The 19,052-nt window shown below is 35.7% G+C and overlaps 1 protein-coding gene across 12 annotated transcripts in view; it reads left to right on the top strand.

Annotated features, from left to right (window-relative positions):
• Positions 1–19,052, top strand: part of LOC308194489 (uncharacterized protein) — a 251,907-nt gene that overhangs the window by 208,506 nt on the left and 24,349 nt on the right. For 2 of the 12 annotated variants that reach the window (XM_080590521.1, XM_080590519.1), the window contains exons 3-4: positions 15,666–15,710; positions 17,808–19,052. The exon at positions 17,808–19,052 is cut by the window's right edge and continues 1,326 nt beyond it. In XM_080590521.1, coding sequence (XP_080446647.1) covers positions 15,666–15,677 — 12 coding nt within the window. In that variant the 3' untranslated portion in view covers positions 15,678–15,710; positions 17,808–19,052. Of the gene's footprint in view, positions 1–1,651; positions 12,824–13,448; positions 13,531–15,665; positions 15,711–17,807 lie in introns of those variants that run through there. The other 10 variants (XR_013950576.1, XM_080590520.1, XR_013950568.1 and 7 more) reach the window with 9 other exon arrangements.

The following is a 19,052-nucleotide window of genomic DNA, read 5'->3' as shown; positions in this document are numbered from 1 at the left end:
AGGGAAGGGAAGGGAAGGGAAGGGAAGGGAAGGGAAGGGAAGGGAAGGGAAGGGAAGGGAAGGGAAGGGAAGGGAAGGAAGGGAAGGGAAGGAAGGGAAGGAAGGAAGGGAAGGGAAGGGAAGAAGGAAGGGAAGGAAGGGAAGGGAAGGGAAGGGAAGGGAAGGGAAGGGAAGGGAAGGAAGGGAAGGGAAGGGAAGGGAAGGGAAGGGAAGGGAAGGGAAGGGAAGGGAAGGGAAGGGAAGGGAAGGAAGGGAAGGAAGGGAAGGGAAGGGAAGGGAAGGGAAGGGAAGGGAAGGGAAGGGAAGGGAAGGGAAGGGAAGGGAAGGGAAGGGAAGGGAAGGAAGGGAAGGGAAGGGAAGGGAAGGGAAGGGAAGGGAAGGGAAGGGAAGGAAGGGAAGGGAAGGGAAGGAAGGGAAGGGAAGGGAAGGGAAGGGAAGGGAAGGAAGGGAAGGAAGGGAAGGAAGGGAAGGGAAGGGAAGGGAAGGGAGAAGGAAGGGAAGGGAAGGGAAGGGAAGGAAGGGAAGGGAAGGGAAGGGAAGGGAAGGGAAGGGAAGGGAAGGAAGGGAAGGGAAGGGAAGGGAAGGGAAGGGAAGGAAGGGAAGGGAAGGGAAGGGAAGGAAGGGAAGGGAAGGGAAGGGAAGGGAAGGGAAGGGAAGGGAAGGGAGGAAGGGAAGGGAAGGAAGGGAAGGGAAGGGAAGGGAAGGGAAGGGAAGGAAGGGAAGGGAAGGGAAGGGAAGGGAAGGAAGGGAAGGGAAGGGAAGGGAAGGGAAGGGAAGGGAAGGGAAGGGAAGGGAAGGGAAGGGAAGGAAGGGAAGGGAAGGGAAGGGAAGGAAGGGAAGGGAAGGAAGGGAAGGGAAGGGAAGGGAAGGGAAGGGAAGGGAAGGGAAGGAAGGGAAGGGAAGGGAAGGGAAGGGAAGGGAAGGGAAGGGAAGGGAAGGGAAGGGAAGGGAAGGGAAGGAAGGGAAGGGAAGGGAAGGGAAGGGAAGGGAAGGGAAGGGAAGGGAAGGGAAGGGAAGGGAAGGGAAGGGAAGGGAAGGGAAGGGAAGGGAAGGGAAGGGAAGGGAAGGGAAGGGAAGGAAGGGAAGGGAAGGAAGGGAAGGAAGGAAAGGAAAGGAAAGGAAAGGAAAGGAAAGGAAAGGAAAGGAAAGGAAAGGAAAGGAAAGGAAAGGAAAGGAAAGGAAAGGAAAGGAAAGGAAAGGAAGGAAAGGAAAGGAAAGGAAAGGAAAGGAAAGGAAAGGAAAGGAAAGGAAAGGAAAGGAAAGGAAAGGAAAGGAAAGGAAAGGAAAAAAGAGGGAGTAATCTTGGAATGGACTAGAGAAACAGCTCACTGGTATTTGATTTCATAGAATCATAGAATCACAGAATGGCTTGGGTTGGAAGGAACTTTAAGGATCTTCCAGTTCCAGCACCCAGCCACGAGCAGGGATGGCACCCACAAGACCAGGTTGCTGAAAGCCCCATCCAAGCTGACCTTGAACACTTCCAAGGATGAGGCATCCACAGTTTCCCTGGGCAACCTGTTCCAGTGCCTCATCACTATCTGAATAAAGAAATTCTTCCAAATATCTAATCTAAATCAACTCTCTTTTAGTTTAAAGCTGCCACCCCTTGTTCTATCACCACACTCTCTGATAAAAAGTCCCTCTCCAGCTTTCTTGTAGGCCCTTTTTAGTTACTGGAAAGCAGCTATAAAGTCTCCCCAGAGCATTCTTCAGGCTGAACAACCCCAGCTCCCTTAATCTCTCTTCAGAGGAGAGGTGCTCCAGCTCTTTGATCATCTTCGTGGTTCTTCTCTGGAATCACTCCAACAGGTTGAGTTCTTATTAAGAAATCTTATTTGCTTTTTCATAAATTAATATTATTGGTGAACATAATGAAAGGTGCTGATGTGCAAATAACTAATTACCTCCATTTTCTTTTCTCTGAAAGAATGGAGATATCTTCCCCTCTCACCTGCTATCTGTTGAGGAGACATGGAGTATATAGAAGGAAATTTAACACATCTTTGCAATAATCTCACAGCTGAAAGAGGTATGCCCCACCAGGAATTTGCATCATCATAGCTTATTTTTATATCAAAAATATTAAATATTTAAGATGATTAAAATTTCCAGTGGTTTATGACTTTATTTTTTGGGAGACTGTAAGAAAGACTGTAGAAAACTAAGCATACTCTACTTTGAAAATAGGGTGTACTTTTCTACTTTTAGGTCTTCAAAGTAGGAAGTACCTATACTTCCACACACTGAAGAACAACATTATGACTGGTTTTTCACTGTGTTCTTTGCTTTGAAATGATAAGACATGTTTACCTCAGCACCAAGAGACAGCATATGCTATTAGATATGATCACAAAGAACCAACCACTCAAGCTCCATATCTAGGTCAAATATAAAGTATTAACAAACATATTACTGCCTTTAATTAAAATAATTCGAATTGCTTTTGTCTATTGTTTATACCGACCTGAATGAAATTCTATAGCTATGCTTTCAGTAGACTAATTTACATAGGGTGGAATACCTAACGAGGCTAATCCATGCTTTCCAGATCATATTCCTCTCTGAGGGAAACTGATAGTTTATTCATATGTTTCTGTCCTAGACCTTTTCTGATAATTATTTGACAGGTAGAATAATGACTATCAAATATTTTTGTTTTCTTATGGTTAAAACATTTTTAAAGGCATGGGGAGGGGAGATATCTATTATTCTATCTTGTATTTTGGAAAATGGGACTGTATTCACCATTATCGATAGGCACTCCAGAATAAACAAAACCAAAAATAAGAGTTTTAATTAGAATAATATATTTGCCAGCTGCAACATTAAACAACACTTCATAACATTTTATAGAAGCATTTGTTTCTCCACTTACAGCTAGCCTGTGTTTTTGATATCACTATTTTTTGTGTATGCCTAACATTTTGTTTCCAAACTTTGAATTGTTTTGGTAGAGTAGGACCCTCTATTGGCAGTGAGACACACTCAAAGGTAGTGTTATTTATGAGGAGCAAGTGTTTCTTAGGGAAATAATTTCTGGTTAAAAAATACACATTTCTGAAAATTTTTGAAAAAAATAGTTTTTGAAAATTGATGGAGACAGTAGAAAATGTTGGGGAAAGAGGAGCAGAGAATAACAACATTAATTCTCTGGAACAAATATAGGCTGTAATAATTTGTCTTAAATAGGTAACTAGTACATTAATCAGATTCTACTTCTAATGGAAAAGTAAAGATGAGTTTTTGGCTGGAGTGGAAGGTGTTTTTCATACAGACATGATGAGTGTCAGTGACGAAGTGAAAGGATACAGGAATAAGCTCTCTAGCTGTAACTATGCGTGATGTGGAAAAATAAAAGGTGAAGCTGGTAGAGACCTGTGAACTCACCCCACCACCACTGCATCTTCCAGTCTCTCTCACCTTTGCTGAAAGCAGTAACAGGGACTCTCAGAGAGCTCTTCTAGTCAGCAAGGGTATTGTAACACATAAAGGAGGGTTGTGAAAGCTGAAGTTCAATATAACCAAGGCTCAGGAAGTCGCCTTAGGCTATGCAACAGCAGCAGCAGACCAGAAAGCCTCAAATGGGTTTTTATGGGAAGGTCAAGGAGCTGGCTAAATCTTGAAAGAAAAGAGCTGAAAAATATCTGCAGTGGGGGAAAAGAAAAATCGTTTGTGAGGTGTCAGATGTGGACAGTGTTGCTGGTCTGTTTGTTTTTAATTTAATCATATAATGTAATTATACTTAAGGAAATTTGCAATTTGTATTTTTTATCTATATATTTTATCATTTGAATTTTTATCTGCAGAGCCTCACAGGGAACATGAGCTTGGTGCTTGCCAACCCAGGAGTTTTCACTTGAGCTTGCAGCAAAGGCAGCATGGTTTCAGAAAGGCATCTTGTACTCAGCAGTAGTGAGGAGAGAGCTGGTGACACAGGAGAAGTGAGACAGATGCCTCCTTTGTAAGTGCTCTTCCCTCCTGCTTTGCCAGTTCCAGAATTAGATCTGGCATGGATGCAAGGACAGAGAAATCTGTCCTGAGCCCATACATGCAGTGATGCCCTGGCCTCTTAGAGCAGCCCATAGCTACTCCAGACTCCTGTTAGTCTTTCAGCATCTCTGCAGATATCTGGGGGGAAGGAAGTAAAAAATCCAGCTTTGTCACTTGGCTTCCATTTCCTATTTCAGTTCTGACTGGGCCACAATTTTGGTGATTAAGTTCTCACACAAAAGGATCAGTTATATGAATACTCTGTCTTGTTTTAACCGAAATGCATCTTAATTCTTACTAAGCACTGCTATGCTAGCCTTGCCTAGACCAAATAAGGTTAGATTAGGCAATTTTGGCTTAGCCATGTACTTGTGCTCAAATGTTTTAACATGGTAGCTACCTTTCCTTTATTTTATTAGTTTATTAGTTTTTAATAGTTACTCCTTAAGTCCTGATAATTTGAAATTTTTATGGCCTATGAACATAGATTGAAAGCATATTGCTGTTAGTACAGACTCAGCATTTGCAGAAAGCCAAATCTGAAGGCACCAGAGAAAATGTTTTATATGTACAAAATTCTTTTTAAATAACTTTTTTTTTTTAAAGTTACTCCTCAAATTTTGTTGTTGTTTTAGGAGAAAGTACATTTTGGGGGGGGGTTAAAAACTGCATTTTAAAATAAGAGTAATGATATCAGATAATTTAGTACATGTTCGTAATGAACAAAAATCTTTTGGGATTTATACACACCTGCTATCCTTCCAATCAGCTTTTACAGAACTGCAGAGTATATCTGTACAAGAAAATCACAGTACAAGTTTCCAGCCCTTACATCACTCACATGGAAATGAAAAATATCTCAGCAGCAACTCCTAATTATGTAAATAGGTGGAATGAGAACTATTTTATCATACTCTACCATTTCATGGCAGAGTAGAAGGTAAGAGCAGTTTGCACTATAAACATACAGGATCACAAAGAAAATACATTCAAAATATTTTTTTTTTCTGATAAAAATAGTACTGATATCATGTCAATCGTCACTTCCATAATGTAGTCTTACTTAACAGATGTTTTACTGAAATTTGCATAGTGATGCTGAGGTTGCTTGAAGCTTTTCCTGCAGCATATGTTACTGTAGGTTTTTTTAGGTCAATGATTACTATACACACAGATGAATACAGAAAAAAAAGAGTATTCCTGCTACTTTTTACTCTAGTCAATGATTACTATACACACAGATGAATACAGAAAAAAAAGAGTATTCCTGCTACTTTTTACTCTATTTTACTGATGGTAAATCAAAACGCAAAATGAAAAAGCAGACCTTGTCTTCTAAAAATCAGTTTCATTGTTTCCATATTAAGTCATACTTCTATAAAGCTTCTGGACTTGTTCAGCAAAAGACCTTTCTGCTTAACTAATTAATTAATTAATCACTTACTAGAACTAAACCATAATTCACAAACTTTATATGCCTAGCTTGTCATTCACAAATCTGCCTGTTAGAGATTTGATGGATTAGACACCTCCACAGTTTGCAGGGTCTTATTTTTGCATATAATTTTTATCTGAAAGCTTTTATCTTCTAACTGTTCCTGTCTACAATAATAAAACAGGATAAAGCCAGGTCAATAGTTAGATGAAGGATGTGCTATCTCACAGGGTGATCTAGTAGCAGCAGATAAACTCTTATACCTCCTTTAGCTCTGAATCATTGTCATTGCTCTGCAGACAAATTTGCTGTCTTTTCCTAAGACGTCCAACATAAAAATCAAGCTTATTTGGTGTTAGAAAAAAGAATTTTTTCTGCACATAGACATATCAGTCTCAGTCCTAGCAAAATACCCAGGCTGGGTATTCTTACCTAAACCTGTTTTCTTTTGTTCTTGTGTTTTTTGTTTGTTTGTTTGTTTGTGTGGGTTTTTTTTGGTTGGATGATTTGCTGTTGTTTTTGTTTCTTCATTTATTATTATTAATTGAGTTGAAGCATTTTTTATTCTGAGTAAAGAAGCTAATTCATTTCACTGCTATTGACCTCTAGCTCCTAAATGACTTAACAGATAAAAGAGCAAAGATATTTATTTTGAATTTAAGAATTATCTGAAAACAAGATAACCCTTTTTAAATTTCATCATCCATATGCAGATCTCAAAGCACTTTACAGAGTAGAAAAGAATCATTACACAGAGGTGGGAAGCTGAGGCACAAGGCTCTGCAAGTACCACAAGACCACCCAAAAAGATATGGCAGAAGAAAAGATATGCCTTCAGTGTCTGTCTGATGACTCTCCATAAATCCTAGCTCTTAGTAAGAGTTTATGGACCAATCAATAAGTTGTTCAATCCTTAACACAATATCTGAAGGAGGATGTGGAACAATATCATAAATAAGTGAAACTGGCACAGCTGGCAAAATTCATTAAAAAAAAAAAAAAAGGTAGAATATGCCAAAGATACCAAAGATACTAGAATGAGCAGATGTTAAAATTATTTTTTCACTTATGATTATATTCTGCCTGCATTTTACATCTCTGCAAACACATTTAAAACTGATTGTTTTTTTGAGATAATTAAATGACTGACATCTTCAGGCTGCCCTAAATAAGTATCTACTGCTCATAATCACAGAGATAATTAAGGAGATACAGGTAATCAAGAATTGTAGCTACTGTATTTATTTTACTAAATATTTCTTATAATATTCATATCTAATGAAAGACACTGCTACATGATTTTCATCATCTTTTGCAAACTCGGAAGTTTAAAATTCTGCAAGAGTATATTATGTACCAAGGATCTAGCCTGATCATTTTTGTTTGAAATGTGTTATCATAGTAGAAATGCACAGGGCTAGTTCATACAGTAGACTTCCAATTAAAATAATAATAATAATAATAATAATAATAATAATAATAATTTGTAATTTTTTGTTGTTGCTGTTGTTGTTTTAATCAGCAGGAAATATTCTCTCGTAAACAATACTCATATTAAAACATTTAATTACCTAGGTATTACACTATATCTACAAATTTTCCTTTGAAGTCTTTAATCTTGCAACAGGTTATAAATCTATATCACCCAGTGTACTGGTGAGTAATACCAAATCACAAAAAATCTCACAATACCTGAATGAATTACTAGTGTACAAACTATTTTATTCCCTGTAAAGACCAGAGATTGTTGAGCTGATATGATAATTTGATTTTGTGTGGTTTTGTAAAACCAAAGATTTGAAAGAAATATTTCAACCCATCACAAACATCAGAACACATTGAGTCTATATTGAGTCAATCAAACATGGTTTGTCAAGATTCTGTTTGAAATAATCCTCTCTGATTTTGCAGATACATTATTCAATCTGTGTTTTAAAAGTAGGTTCATCACTTTCAACTGTAAACAGTAAAAATACGGAAAAGAACTAAGATTATTTGATGGAAATAAAGTTTTTTTTTAAAAAAATGTCAGTTTGTATTTTTTATGTTAAGATACTTTCTGAAAATTCTGTTTTAAAAATAGCTTTAAATATACTTGCATTAAGAGAAAATGAAAACATGGTGGATTCTGAGTGAAGTCAGAGAGAACTATAACATTTAATAATGGGTTTCAAGGAGGGCAGACAAATTTTCAGCCAGGGTTTCCAAATATATAAGTAGTTCTAGCAGTTGAAAGTAGAGCTTTTAAATAATTTTGACATTCTTAATTGGATGTTCCCTCACTATCTCGCCTGCCTTAGCATTTGCTTTTATTTCTAAGTTTTTCAGAATTTTTGAAATCTTGGTAACCTTGCAAAAATAATGCACTGAAATATTTTTAATGCATGTGAGGTCAAATTGAGTGCACAGCATAGAATCATGAGAATGAGTGGAATTATACCTGGTAATATTTTGTCCCTTTCATTTATCAGTCAAGACAGATAATCAGATGTGTACACTTTTTAAAAATCTTATTTTTGCAAGAGGTTAGACATGTGAAGAATCAAAATGACAATCATGGAGATTTTGGTACAGAACAGCAGTAGTATGAGCTGTTCAACAGTATGTGTTTATACCTGTGTGCATGTGTATGTGTGCTAGTATATATGAAAAATGTTTTTCAGCCAAATTTTTTGTCCTAGAATTTAGATTATAGAGAAGCCATTTCACATGATATGTCCCTTCAGTACTTGTTTTTCAGCTGGTGCTTTTATATTACATTTGTTAGTGTGTGATATGGGACTTGTTCATGGTACAGTGGTATAAGAACTCCAAGCATCTATTACAGAGATTTCAATCACAATATACCTGTATGGTATACCAGTAGGAAAGGGAAGTATGGTCTTTAATGTGTTTAAAAAATAAATAAATAAGAGTAATTATGAGAGTAATTATGAGAGGAAAAGAAACCAAAAAAGTCCCCCAAACACCACATCTTCATGCTAGTGGGTATGTCTGTGATTTATTCCTGGTCTTAAAATGTTAAATACTGTGTGTAGATGTAATTGAAAAATTATAGAGTACAATACAAAATAGCTTCTATGGATGACAAGTAAGCTGGGAGTTTTTCAGTTTCAACTAGCTGAAGATATGAAAGTGGTTTATAAAATCATGACTTACATGAACCCGTATCGGTATTCATTGTCTCTTCGACAACAAAAATGAATGAGTGTCAAGTTAAAGTAGAAGGCAACAGGTCTAACACTAGTACAAGGACTTTGGGAACTTCGTACAGGATGCTATGAATTACAGGAGTTTATGTGAGTTTAGATTGGGACTGGACGAGATCATGGAAAATAAATTCAGCAAGCATAGAAACCCATTAAGAGATCAACTGTAGCCAGTGTTCAGCTTTGCTGAAGTACTCAGTTTCAGATCTTCAGAAATTCTAACCTTTGACATTTGCAAATTTTCACGGTGCATCACATAGTTATGTTTTTTTTTGTAGCTGTTTTTTGTTTTTGTTTTGTTTTGTTTTTCCAAGGAAGCAAACTTTAATTTCAGCAGAGGAGAAATTAATACTGTGGGAACATTCATAAGCACTGAAGCTGAGAGGTACGCAATGCAATGACTGTCTTAGCTCAAAATTTAACCTAACAAAGTGTATGAAAGTTTTGTGTAGGTGCTGTGAGAATAAAGAAGTTAGACGTGTTTTAGTTTTTGTTTTTGTCTTCTTCCTATGGCTAGTGTAGTTTTGAGGAAAAGAAAAAGAGAGAGTTTTTGGAAGTACCTAGCACATAAAAAATAATCTAATCTATAACTGTTTTATATATATATATACATATATAAAAGTGTAATGTCTTTTAGTTTATGGTTTTGTTGTGAGACAGTCTTCACAGAGCTTTTGCTATATGCACTTAGCTAACCAACTTCACTGTAATTTCACTGAAGGATATTTCTGTCATCTCTAAATAGTGGCAGCCCTAACTGGCACCACTGGAAAAGATCAGTAGCAAAGGGAAGTGGCCACCTTAAAAAAACTCTTACTCTAACCTTTGTCAACCTCCATCCTTGCCTGCATGTTTCCACTGAGTTCCAGCCTCCCCTCTCAATCCAGTGCGATGGACTCCTTCCCTACAAAACACACAGCACACCCAGCTAAACTTACTACCACAAATATAGCTTTTCCATCTTTCACAAAAACCCTGTCCTCCGTAACAATTTCATGCACTGATAAATGGTAAGATTTGTTCTTCCCAAGTCTCAGACTTTCTCTTCCTCCACTTCAAGAAGCATCTCCATGGTACTGTTATCACTCATGTCCACAGGACAAGTTAAGCCTAGAGGCAGTATCCAGTGAAGGCTTTTCTTTCATCAACCTTCAATGTACAAAGCAGGTTACATGAGGTATGTGGCAAATCTTTTATGTTTGTATTGATCGTTACCAAAGCAATAATTTTAGGAATATTTGGCTCTGGGAAGATACTGGGTAGGGCAGGAGTCTGCCATATGGCAAGTAAGGGCAATGTATCCTATATCAGTGTGTCAAGAAAAGAGTTTATGAATGATTCTCATTTGATGTCCTTTTTTTCTTTTTTTTTTTTTCTCTGTAAGAATATTACAAGAAGGAATGTAAAAAAATAAGCAGCAAGTGGATAATATGGTATATACTTAAAAACTGTGTTTGAACTTGCTTTTTTTCTATTATATCTTATGTTCTGAATAATTTAAAGCAGTTTTCTTTCATTTTTTTCTTCCTAGAGTATAGCTGAATATAAATGATAATGCAAACATAGATTATAATGCAAACATTTCCAGAAACATAGCTTTTTAACATATTTATGAAAGCACAATATATTTGCATGCATATTCTGTCATTGTTTTAAATGCTAACTGGACCTTTTTTCCCCAAGAAAAAAATATTTTCCTGAAATAATTTTCTTGGGTTGATATTAACTACATAAAAATTTCTGATATTTTCATCTTTTCCAATCAACTCTACTTTTTAAATTCTTCTGAAAATTGTTAAATGGATCTTTTTTCAGCTTGCCTTAGGCTCACCTCAATTTCTAAAGTTCTGAAAGCAACATCACTGGCTTTTTAAATACTATATGCACCCCTTTACATTTATTTCATTATTACGTGATGTTTGAAATATTTTAGTGTGTCTATAGCTAAGTATGGATGTGGCCAAACTTAGTGAATTCCACATTCTCAGGGCTTTGTACTTTTTTTTTTTTTTTAATTTCCCACCCCCCTCAGTTATATAACCATGTTTTTTTTTAAAACATTTTCTTCAAATCATTTTATCTGTTTAGCATAGTACATCCCAAGCTATTGAATAAATCAGAAAAGATAAAACGTGACAGTAGTAGCCTCAGGTTACTCATAAATGGACAGTGTTCACAACTGAGAAAGTGGAGGAAAAAGCATGACTTGCTATGCTTAGTGGTAACTGAATTAATTATTTGCTGACATTGATATTCCACGATAATTGCCACATTTCACAGGATTTCACAGAGATTCATAGGTTACCAGCTTTCAAATCTTACTAACCAAACTAAAAGAAATAAAATCAGGAAGTTCCTGAACTGCTGATTGCTGGAAATAGTATAGCAGAAAACACACCACCACAAACCTGTTCTCCTCTTATACCTTCGTTAGGTATCTATTCTTGACCACAGAGAGCGAGATGAATACTGGGCTATGTAAGACTTCATGGCCATCCACAGAGAATCTAAGACATCAGTATGACACTTTGACAAAGTACTGAAATTGATGCACAGCTAACAGATGAAAACGCTGAAAACCCACATCATTCACAACTTGTTTGACTTGTGAGTGTGACTTTTTAATATCTATCTATCCAACTGAGACACTGACAACCTGGAAATCCTTGACCAGTAGAAAAAGTCCTTTTTAGTTCCCCAGAAAGTAGAAGAGAAACTCAGTCACCAAAGATAGGGCATGTTAGGAATTGAGCATCTTAGGTAGAGGACAACAATTACCAAGAGCTGAGAGAAGCAAGTTTTTCAGAGTAAAATGAGCAGGCAGTGTATATAGTGCAGAGTCCTCATTTGGGAATACAGGTTTTTCAGCTTAACTATCTGTAGTTATGTATCTCAAAACTTCCAAGGTAGGGGATGCAGGGGGTGTGGGGTGTTGTGTTACTTGTGCCCCTGCAGAACATTACTGCATTGACTATTTTGTCTCCCTTTCTCTTTGGAAGCAGGTTATACTGACAGTAGCTATCCACTGGTTTGCCATATAATCGGATAATAAAACAGGCCCTTGGAGTTGATTCTTTTGATACAACAGGTTCAACTTATTGATTTGTTTGTTGTTTAATACAACATTTGTTGTGTTTCTTTCCAAGCTGTGAAACAGAGAATCATTGCAATGATGCAAATAAGTGCTCCTAATTTTTTGCACTGGTCTTTTTAGCCTCAAGAAAGTCAAGGTTACTTTTGGGATTTTTTTATTTTATTTTATTTTATTTTATTTTATTTTATTTTATTTTATTTTATTTATTTATTTTGGTGGGGGTGTGTGTCTGTGTTTAGTTTTTGGAACACAAGCAAATTAAGGAAATTGATTAAATGTGATCTTAGACCTAATAGACCTAATAAGCAAAAACAAAACAACAATAACAACAATAAAAAAAACACAAACACCCACAATGCCGTATCATCTCAAATGATTTTAAAAAGGGTCAAGTATAATGACCTTTATTTCAAAAAGTTTATTCAAGATAAAAGTGGTTTATTTTATTTTCCAGAGTCTCTACTGCTGATAATGAACAGATTAGTTCAGAACAATGAAATTATTGGGAGTGTTGTACTTTGGGAGAAATGGTGAATGGGGAGATGAGTGAAGACAGGGACAGAACTTCTATGCTTTCAGCTACAATCTTGGTTGCTGATAGTGGGTAAGGGTTTTAAGCTAGGAAGAGGTTCACTAAGCATATTTTATAACCCTCAAGGTGAAAGTTTCTTTCTGAATTTAACTGTGCAGATGCTTAATCTTTGTTCATGCCCATATCAGAAAATAAACAGGTTTTGAGTCTCAACTGTGCTGTTGTGAGAATGTTTGACAGGTCTCTCTCCCTACAAATGTCTGAGTAGCTCAGTCATTGCTGCATTCTGTGCAGTACCTCACAACCTCGGGGAAAAGGGGGCTCAGGAACTTGCCCAGTTTCTCTAAGGGTTTGCATCCTGTGCCTTTTGGTTCTCTTTCACTACTGGCACTCTCAAATTACTTGTTTAAACTGATTTGTTAAAGCTAAGGTTAGTAGTCATGCTTGTTTGCTTTCCCAAATGTTTCTATGCTTTTCTGGACCATTGTAGGAGGCACATAGTTATGATAATGACAACTGGAGCCATACTGTGATCTGCATGCTTTCAGCAGCTCTCTCAGGTAATTTTTATTGCTTTATTACTTTGGCTACTTTGTTTAGTATCAGTGTAGTTTCTTGCTACAGCTTACAATATTTTCATTAGAATGGAAGATGTTCATCAGTAAATTTGGTACTCTTTCTTATTATAAAACTTGCTGTGTTTCCTCATATATTAAACACAGTCCATGCAGGCCAGGCAACCTGTATCTCCCAAACGCACTGCCTACTTGCTAACTCATCTAGTGTAAAAAGATACTTCTAATCGGACATCTTTTCCAAGAAAATTCCTTCTTTAACTAAAGGAAAACATTCACAGCCTGTGTTCAGCTATTTTGTGCTTATCCAGAAACAATGGATTTTAGCAGGCTGGAGGTAAACAGAAGTTGAAATAATTCATCTGATTCCCTGAGGTCACCCCAGACACTACATTGTAGGTAATGTTTGTCTTTGTACACTTGGTAAAATCCCTTTTGTAACCTCTCCAGTAGAACTTTGATGTATGTTCCCACATTGTAGTTAGTCTTGGGGGTTGAACTATTTCCTACTACAGCTTGAGGTCTGCTTTGCAGGGCACAAGTAGCATTTGTTCTGTGTACAGACACTGAATGCACCCATTGTGCTCAACCCACTGTTCTGCACTCCCAGCTATTTCTTCATTGCTCACACTTTGTGAACACCTGAGGATCTTGGGGATTGCATTGGTTCTGTCAAAGAAAATTCTGACAAGGTGAGCTAAAACTTCTGAACTTGGGCACTTACATGTTTTAGGTTTAAGGATTTGTTCAACCTTTTTAGAATTTAATACATTTCAGAAATAGCCTGGTGTCAAGATTTGCCATACTCAGTGTTCATGGTTTAACTAGTATATGCTTCAGAGACACTTTTTCTGATCTTGAATTGGGTAATCTTGATCTCAAAATTATTTTTCAGCAGAAAGACATTATTCAGACTCTATTGTTAGAGAATACTGGAAGATTCTTTGTATCCCGGAAGACACCCTCTGTTCCCCAACAAATACCTAACTCAGAAGAATACTTTCCTCATAGGAAAACCTATCATGCCTTAATTTTTTTTATTTTATTTTAGGGCATTTTAGTATTTTAGGGCATTCAGCAATAGAGAACAGTGAGGAAAATTAAATGAAGATTTGAAAAATCTATCCTCATCATGCTTTATTGAGTAAGCACTTGAATAAAGGTTAAAAAGCATACCTTTATATTCATTTTTTAAAACACAACTGTGATAAAATCATACCAAAAATACGGCTATTAAAGAAGTACCAATTTTCTGAAAGTCCTTTTTTTAGGAAAAATGAAATAATGGAAAAAGATAGTCTAATTAGCATTAAATGACTTGGAGATCCCCAAAATATTAAATTCTGCTTTCTATAATAAAAATGACTCTGAGTTCATGACCCAAGGTACATGTATAGCTGTAACAAGTTAACATACCCAAAAGAAAAATATGCGAAGTAAAAATAAAAATTACCATTTTCTACCCCTCCAAGTATATCAACTGTTTCTGTCACATCTTATTTTCTTTCCTATGAACATAAGACTGTTTTTTGTTTTGTTTATTTTGTTTATTTTACATCAGCAGTGATACATTAGTTTCTGTTAGCATTCATAAACCTCATGGAATTCGAAGCATGTAAACCTCGACCTTCTTTTTTTATTGTTTCTATATAGGAATGAGGGCATCATCTGACTCGGACATGTCATATGTCCTTGCAGATAACATGTATTACTTGCTGCAGGTTCTCCATGGGCACAGCTGTTCAGTATCTCAGTTTCCTACAACACACTAAAATGTGATGGTTAACCAGCATCCAAATTCTCAGGTGCTCATCTTTTGCAAACCACAGCGAGACATCTGTACCCATTTGTAAGAGGTGTGAAACCACCTTCAAAAACTGATCAAGTAAAAATACTTAGTATGCAGCTGGAGTGGGCCCAAAGCAATTACTGTCTTTGGGGGTTCCTCTGTAAATATAGGCACCATTTTTTTCACTTTTACCTGGTTATCATGTAAAGATCATCTGTGAAACTGGTGTCATTTTTAAATTCCTTTTTTTTTTCTGAACGTGTTTGTGTGGCAGCTATTTTTAGTAATGTGTTTGAAACCCTCCTTAGGAAAAAAAAAAAAAAAAGAGGAAAGAAAGAAATCTGGTGCTGAGTACTTACTGTTAGGTTATGACATCCCACTGGAAAGCAACTATCATGTTGCAGCATTACATTTCATTGGGCATTAAATATTAAATAATCTTATCATCAAAAAAATATTATACTATTTATATAGAAGATTGCAGAAAGGCTGTATGCTTCCCTTAGGGCCCATAATCATGTCATCTACTTAGTTGAGAGTGATTAAACATCTGAGAGTCATAAAAGAATAGGAAGAATTTTAAGATTTAGAAAAATTAAATATGCTCCAGTTTTTAAAAACAAATTCACATAGTTTTCTTAAACTTTATTGTCGAGTCCATGAATGAAGAAAAGCAGGCTTGTAAGCGCACAGAAAGGAATTGTGAAATGTCATTCTGGGCACAGGTCAACTTAGAAGCTGCATGCACTTTGTGTGAAGGGGTTAATTTTTGTCACATGCTTTTCAGCTATGAATACACAAACTTAAATCCCAAAAGTGTTTTTCCATTGTATTAATTACATTCTGAGAAAAGCTTGTCCGGCAATGCAGAGAGGATTTCACTGTCTGAAGAAATGACCTCATAAAAGAGGCTGGTAAGGAGCTGAGTGTCAACTGTGACAGGCTCTGTGTTATCTCAAATATCCATAACATCAGTGGACAAGTGAATATAAGCTAATACTGTTTCTTTTTTTTATGTTTGTGTTTCTCCTAATTTAGGAGTCAAGTTAAAGACTACATCACATCTCATCTTTTTAAATAAAGGTAAGCTGCTCATAGGAATCTTTTGTTTGCCATGGACTTTTCTCTTTATTTCTTTTTTTTTCTTTCTTTTTTTTTCCTTTTTTTTTTCTGTTTCTTCCCAGACATTATTTTTTTTACTTACTGTGATTATGAAAATTCTGAAATTCTAGTTGCACAGTGTACTTAAAATGCAGAGTATGAGTGCCCATCACAATACATTTGCTATACATACACCAGAAGAATTGTAGTATTTTAAAAACTATTACATATTTCCTTGATGCCAACCAGTTATCAGTAAGGTATTAAACATGGAAAATATCACGTGATAGTTAGACCCTGCATATTGGAAACACCCTGGTCATTTGACAGTTAGTCTGCAGTTTGATTCCGACCTTGTACTATGCTGCTGTGTGCTATTAAAACCAACAGATGTTCACTCTAGGGATGGCTGCACTTCATTTGTGAAAAAAGTAATTCCTGTGTATATTATGACAAGGTGTATTCTCTGTCATACCTTGAAACTCAAGCAAGTCCAACTGATGTAAAACTGAACTGGATAATTGAAACAGAATTTGACCTACATATTCCCATTGTTAAGCATTTATGATCCATGCAAATGAAGACAACTAATGCAATGATATTATTCTAATTACCTCTGCATATGTCATACTAAATATTGATACTATTAATAAAGTTAAAGCAAGATGGAATTGAATATTCATAATTTAGCTCACAGTACATTACAGATGTTTTATGTTGAGAATTAATGCTGTGTGAAGTTACATATAACTTTGATAGACTTTAATTTCACTGCTTGTGTTACCTACCATATGCCTGTTCTGGCCTTGATTATAAGCTTCTGGCACAAAATATTGTCATCTATGAAGTTTTCCATATGAAAAGAAGAAAAAAAAAGAAAAAAAAAAAAGCACAACAGGCACTATAAATAAAAAAAAAAAAGCTTAAATTAGTCTTATTTTGAAGAGCTATGACATTAATCTCAAGGGCTTTTTGCTTGTTTCATCATTAGAATGAGGAAATAGCACTTGTTTGCTTTTTATCTTTTCCCCTGTTCAGTGTAGTTGATTTTTTTTTCTCCCCCATTTGTTTAATATGATTTCAGCATTGCAACTCGCCTTTGATTTTTAATCTTCTCCTCCTCCCTATTTTGGACATTCCAGATTTCTAGAATTTCAACTGAAAAATCCTGTGTAGCATCCCAAACCTTTGCTTAAACTGAGGAATTGTCACTTGAATCCTGGGCATCTGAGAATTAGTCTTTCTAAATCTGAACATGCAACTATCTTCTTTCATATTTCTCTTTACTGCCTCACTTCTCTTAAATTCTTTCATTTGCAGGCTTGCTTTAAGACTTCTGGTCTGTTTTTCTTCTCTCATCTTGCTTGCTTTTAGACTTCTGGTCTGTTTTTCTTCTCTCATCTTCACTGATAATTAGTTCTCTCTCATTTTCTGGCATTCAACGTCATCAAGTTGCCATTGCTCTCTATTATAGTTCTTTCTTTTTTGTTTGTTTTCTTCCTGAGCTAATGAAAAAAACAAAAATAAACAAACAAACAAACAAAAAACTAAGGTCTGAAAATACTTTTAAAAAGAGGATTCACTTATCTTAAGACTCATTCTGCTCCTTTTTCATCACTGTTAGTTTTCCCTGGAACACAAACAGAAAAATCTGAGAAGGCTTTGCAAACGCCATTTCTTTTGCTTCTGCATGTCCCCTTGCAGTTGTTGCAAAGCTAGCATTAATTTTGTTTCTCCTTGAAGAAACAGTTTCACAGAGAAAAACAGTGTCTTAGCATAAGCTGTTCTCTAGAGATAAGTGGCCTGCAGTTTTGTCTTCTTTCATTCTTTTTTGTTGTTGTTGTTGTTTTGTTTTTTTTCCCTTCCTGAACAACTAGTGTATTAACACAATTGTAGTGGTTTTTCAGGTCTTTTAAGCTCCTATATAATTCATTATACTTTCAAGTGCAACTTGATAATTACAGCTGATACTGTAAATAAACACATGTAATTATACGCACTTATAATTTTATATGTACATATATAAACTAAACTAATAGAGGAACTGCTATTTGATTGCCACTTCTTTTCATTTTTCAGGCAGGAATGCTCTGACACCAAATGATAAATTGAAAGGAATTAAAATAGAGAGTAAGAATTGAAAATAATCTTCAGGAAAACCCAGAAGTACACATGAAATAATGTTGATTAAAACACATTTCTAAGCAGATGCTTAGATTGAGATAAATAAATTAAGAATAAGTCTAATTTAGCAGGTTGTAAAGCTCACAGATATGTGGTCAGAGTACATTTAACTAAAGTTTACCTCTAAATGTTCTTCAGTTCTGTACATCAGGCCCTCAGGATGGTATTTTCTGGATGCCTGATTACATTATCTGTGTTTAGCAAAAAAGTACTGACCTGAAAGTCTTGTTTAAGTGACCATCTAAGAATCCCTTTTTAAAATGGGTCACAAGCATAGACAGGATCCAGTTCTCCAAAGCAACATAAATTATGTTGCCTTAATTATCAACTCTTAATTTTTTAAAGAGCTTTCTGTCCCATTTAGAACATATATTTAAAGAAATAATGCAGAAATCCTACTGTGTAATTCATAGATAACCTTGAATCCTCAGGTGCATTTGTCTTTTGAACTGAACGAGGTAATGGTGAGAAGAATGTAGGAGGAAAGGGGAAAACCTAGTATGTATTTGTTTTCTTACTGACAGTATCAGTATATTTACACATGCAGTGTTAAGATTTTACATATGATAGAAAAATAATTTTTCTTTGATTTCATTACTTGAATTTACTATGATCATTTGTAGATAAAATACATGTACCTTATATATACCGTATATTATAAATTCAAGCCTCAAGTGTCTGTATTGATCAGATATGTTGTCCTGCACGTTTGCAATAAAACAGTTTCTGTACTTTACCTCTCTGAACCCCTTTTTCATTTCAGATCAGATTTGTAAACTTCAGATTGTTTTGTTATTCTATTAAGTTTTACAGCTTTTTTACCTTCAGAGTGACTGCGTATATTTTGAAAATTTTACTGAATATGTGACCTTGTTTATTGTTCTCCATTTCATGTAGCAGTATTTCTCTGCTAATTTTTACTCTGTATGACACAGGGCTTGGCTTTGAATAAAGGATGTTGCTATCTAATTAAGCATAAGAATGTTGATATTAATTATAGATTCTGAACATAAACACAATGAAACTTTTGGTTCATATGTAAGTGTGTGAAACACCTTCCTCCAACTTTAAAAATATTTCTTAGCTAAATGTTTTTGTGTTAAACTTTTTTAGATGTTGGTTTTAAGATAATGAAGATAA

Source organism: Anser brachyrhynchus (assembly GCF_964034855.1).
Source record: "Anser brachyrhynchus genome assembly, chromosome: 4".
In the NCBI taxonomy this organism is placed as follows: domain Eukaryota; kingdom Metazoa; phylum Chordata; class Aves; order Anseriformes; family Anatidae; genus Anser; species Anser brachyrhynchus.
This window is presented reverse-complemented; position numbering and strand designations above follow the sequence as displayed.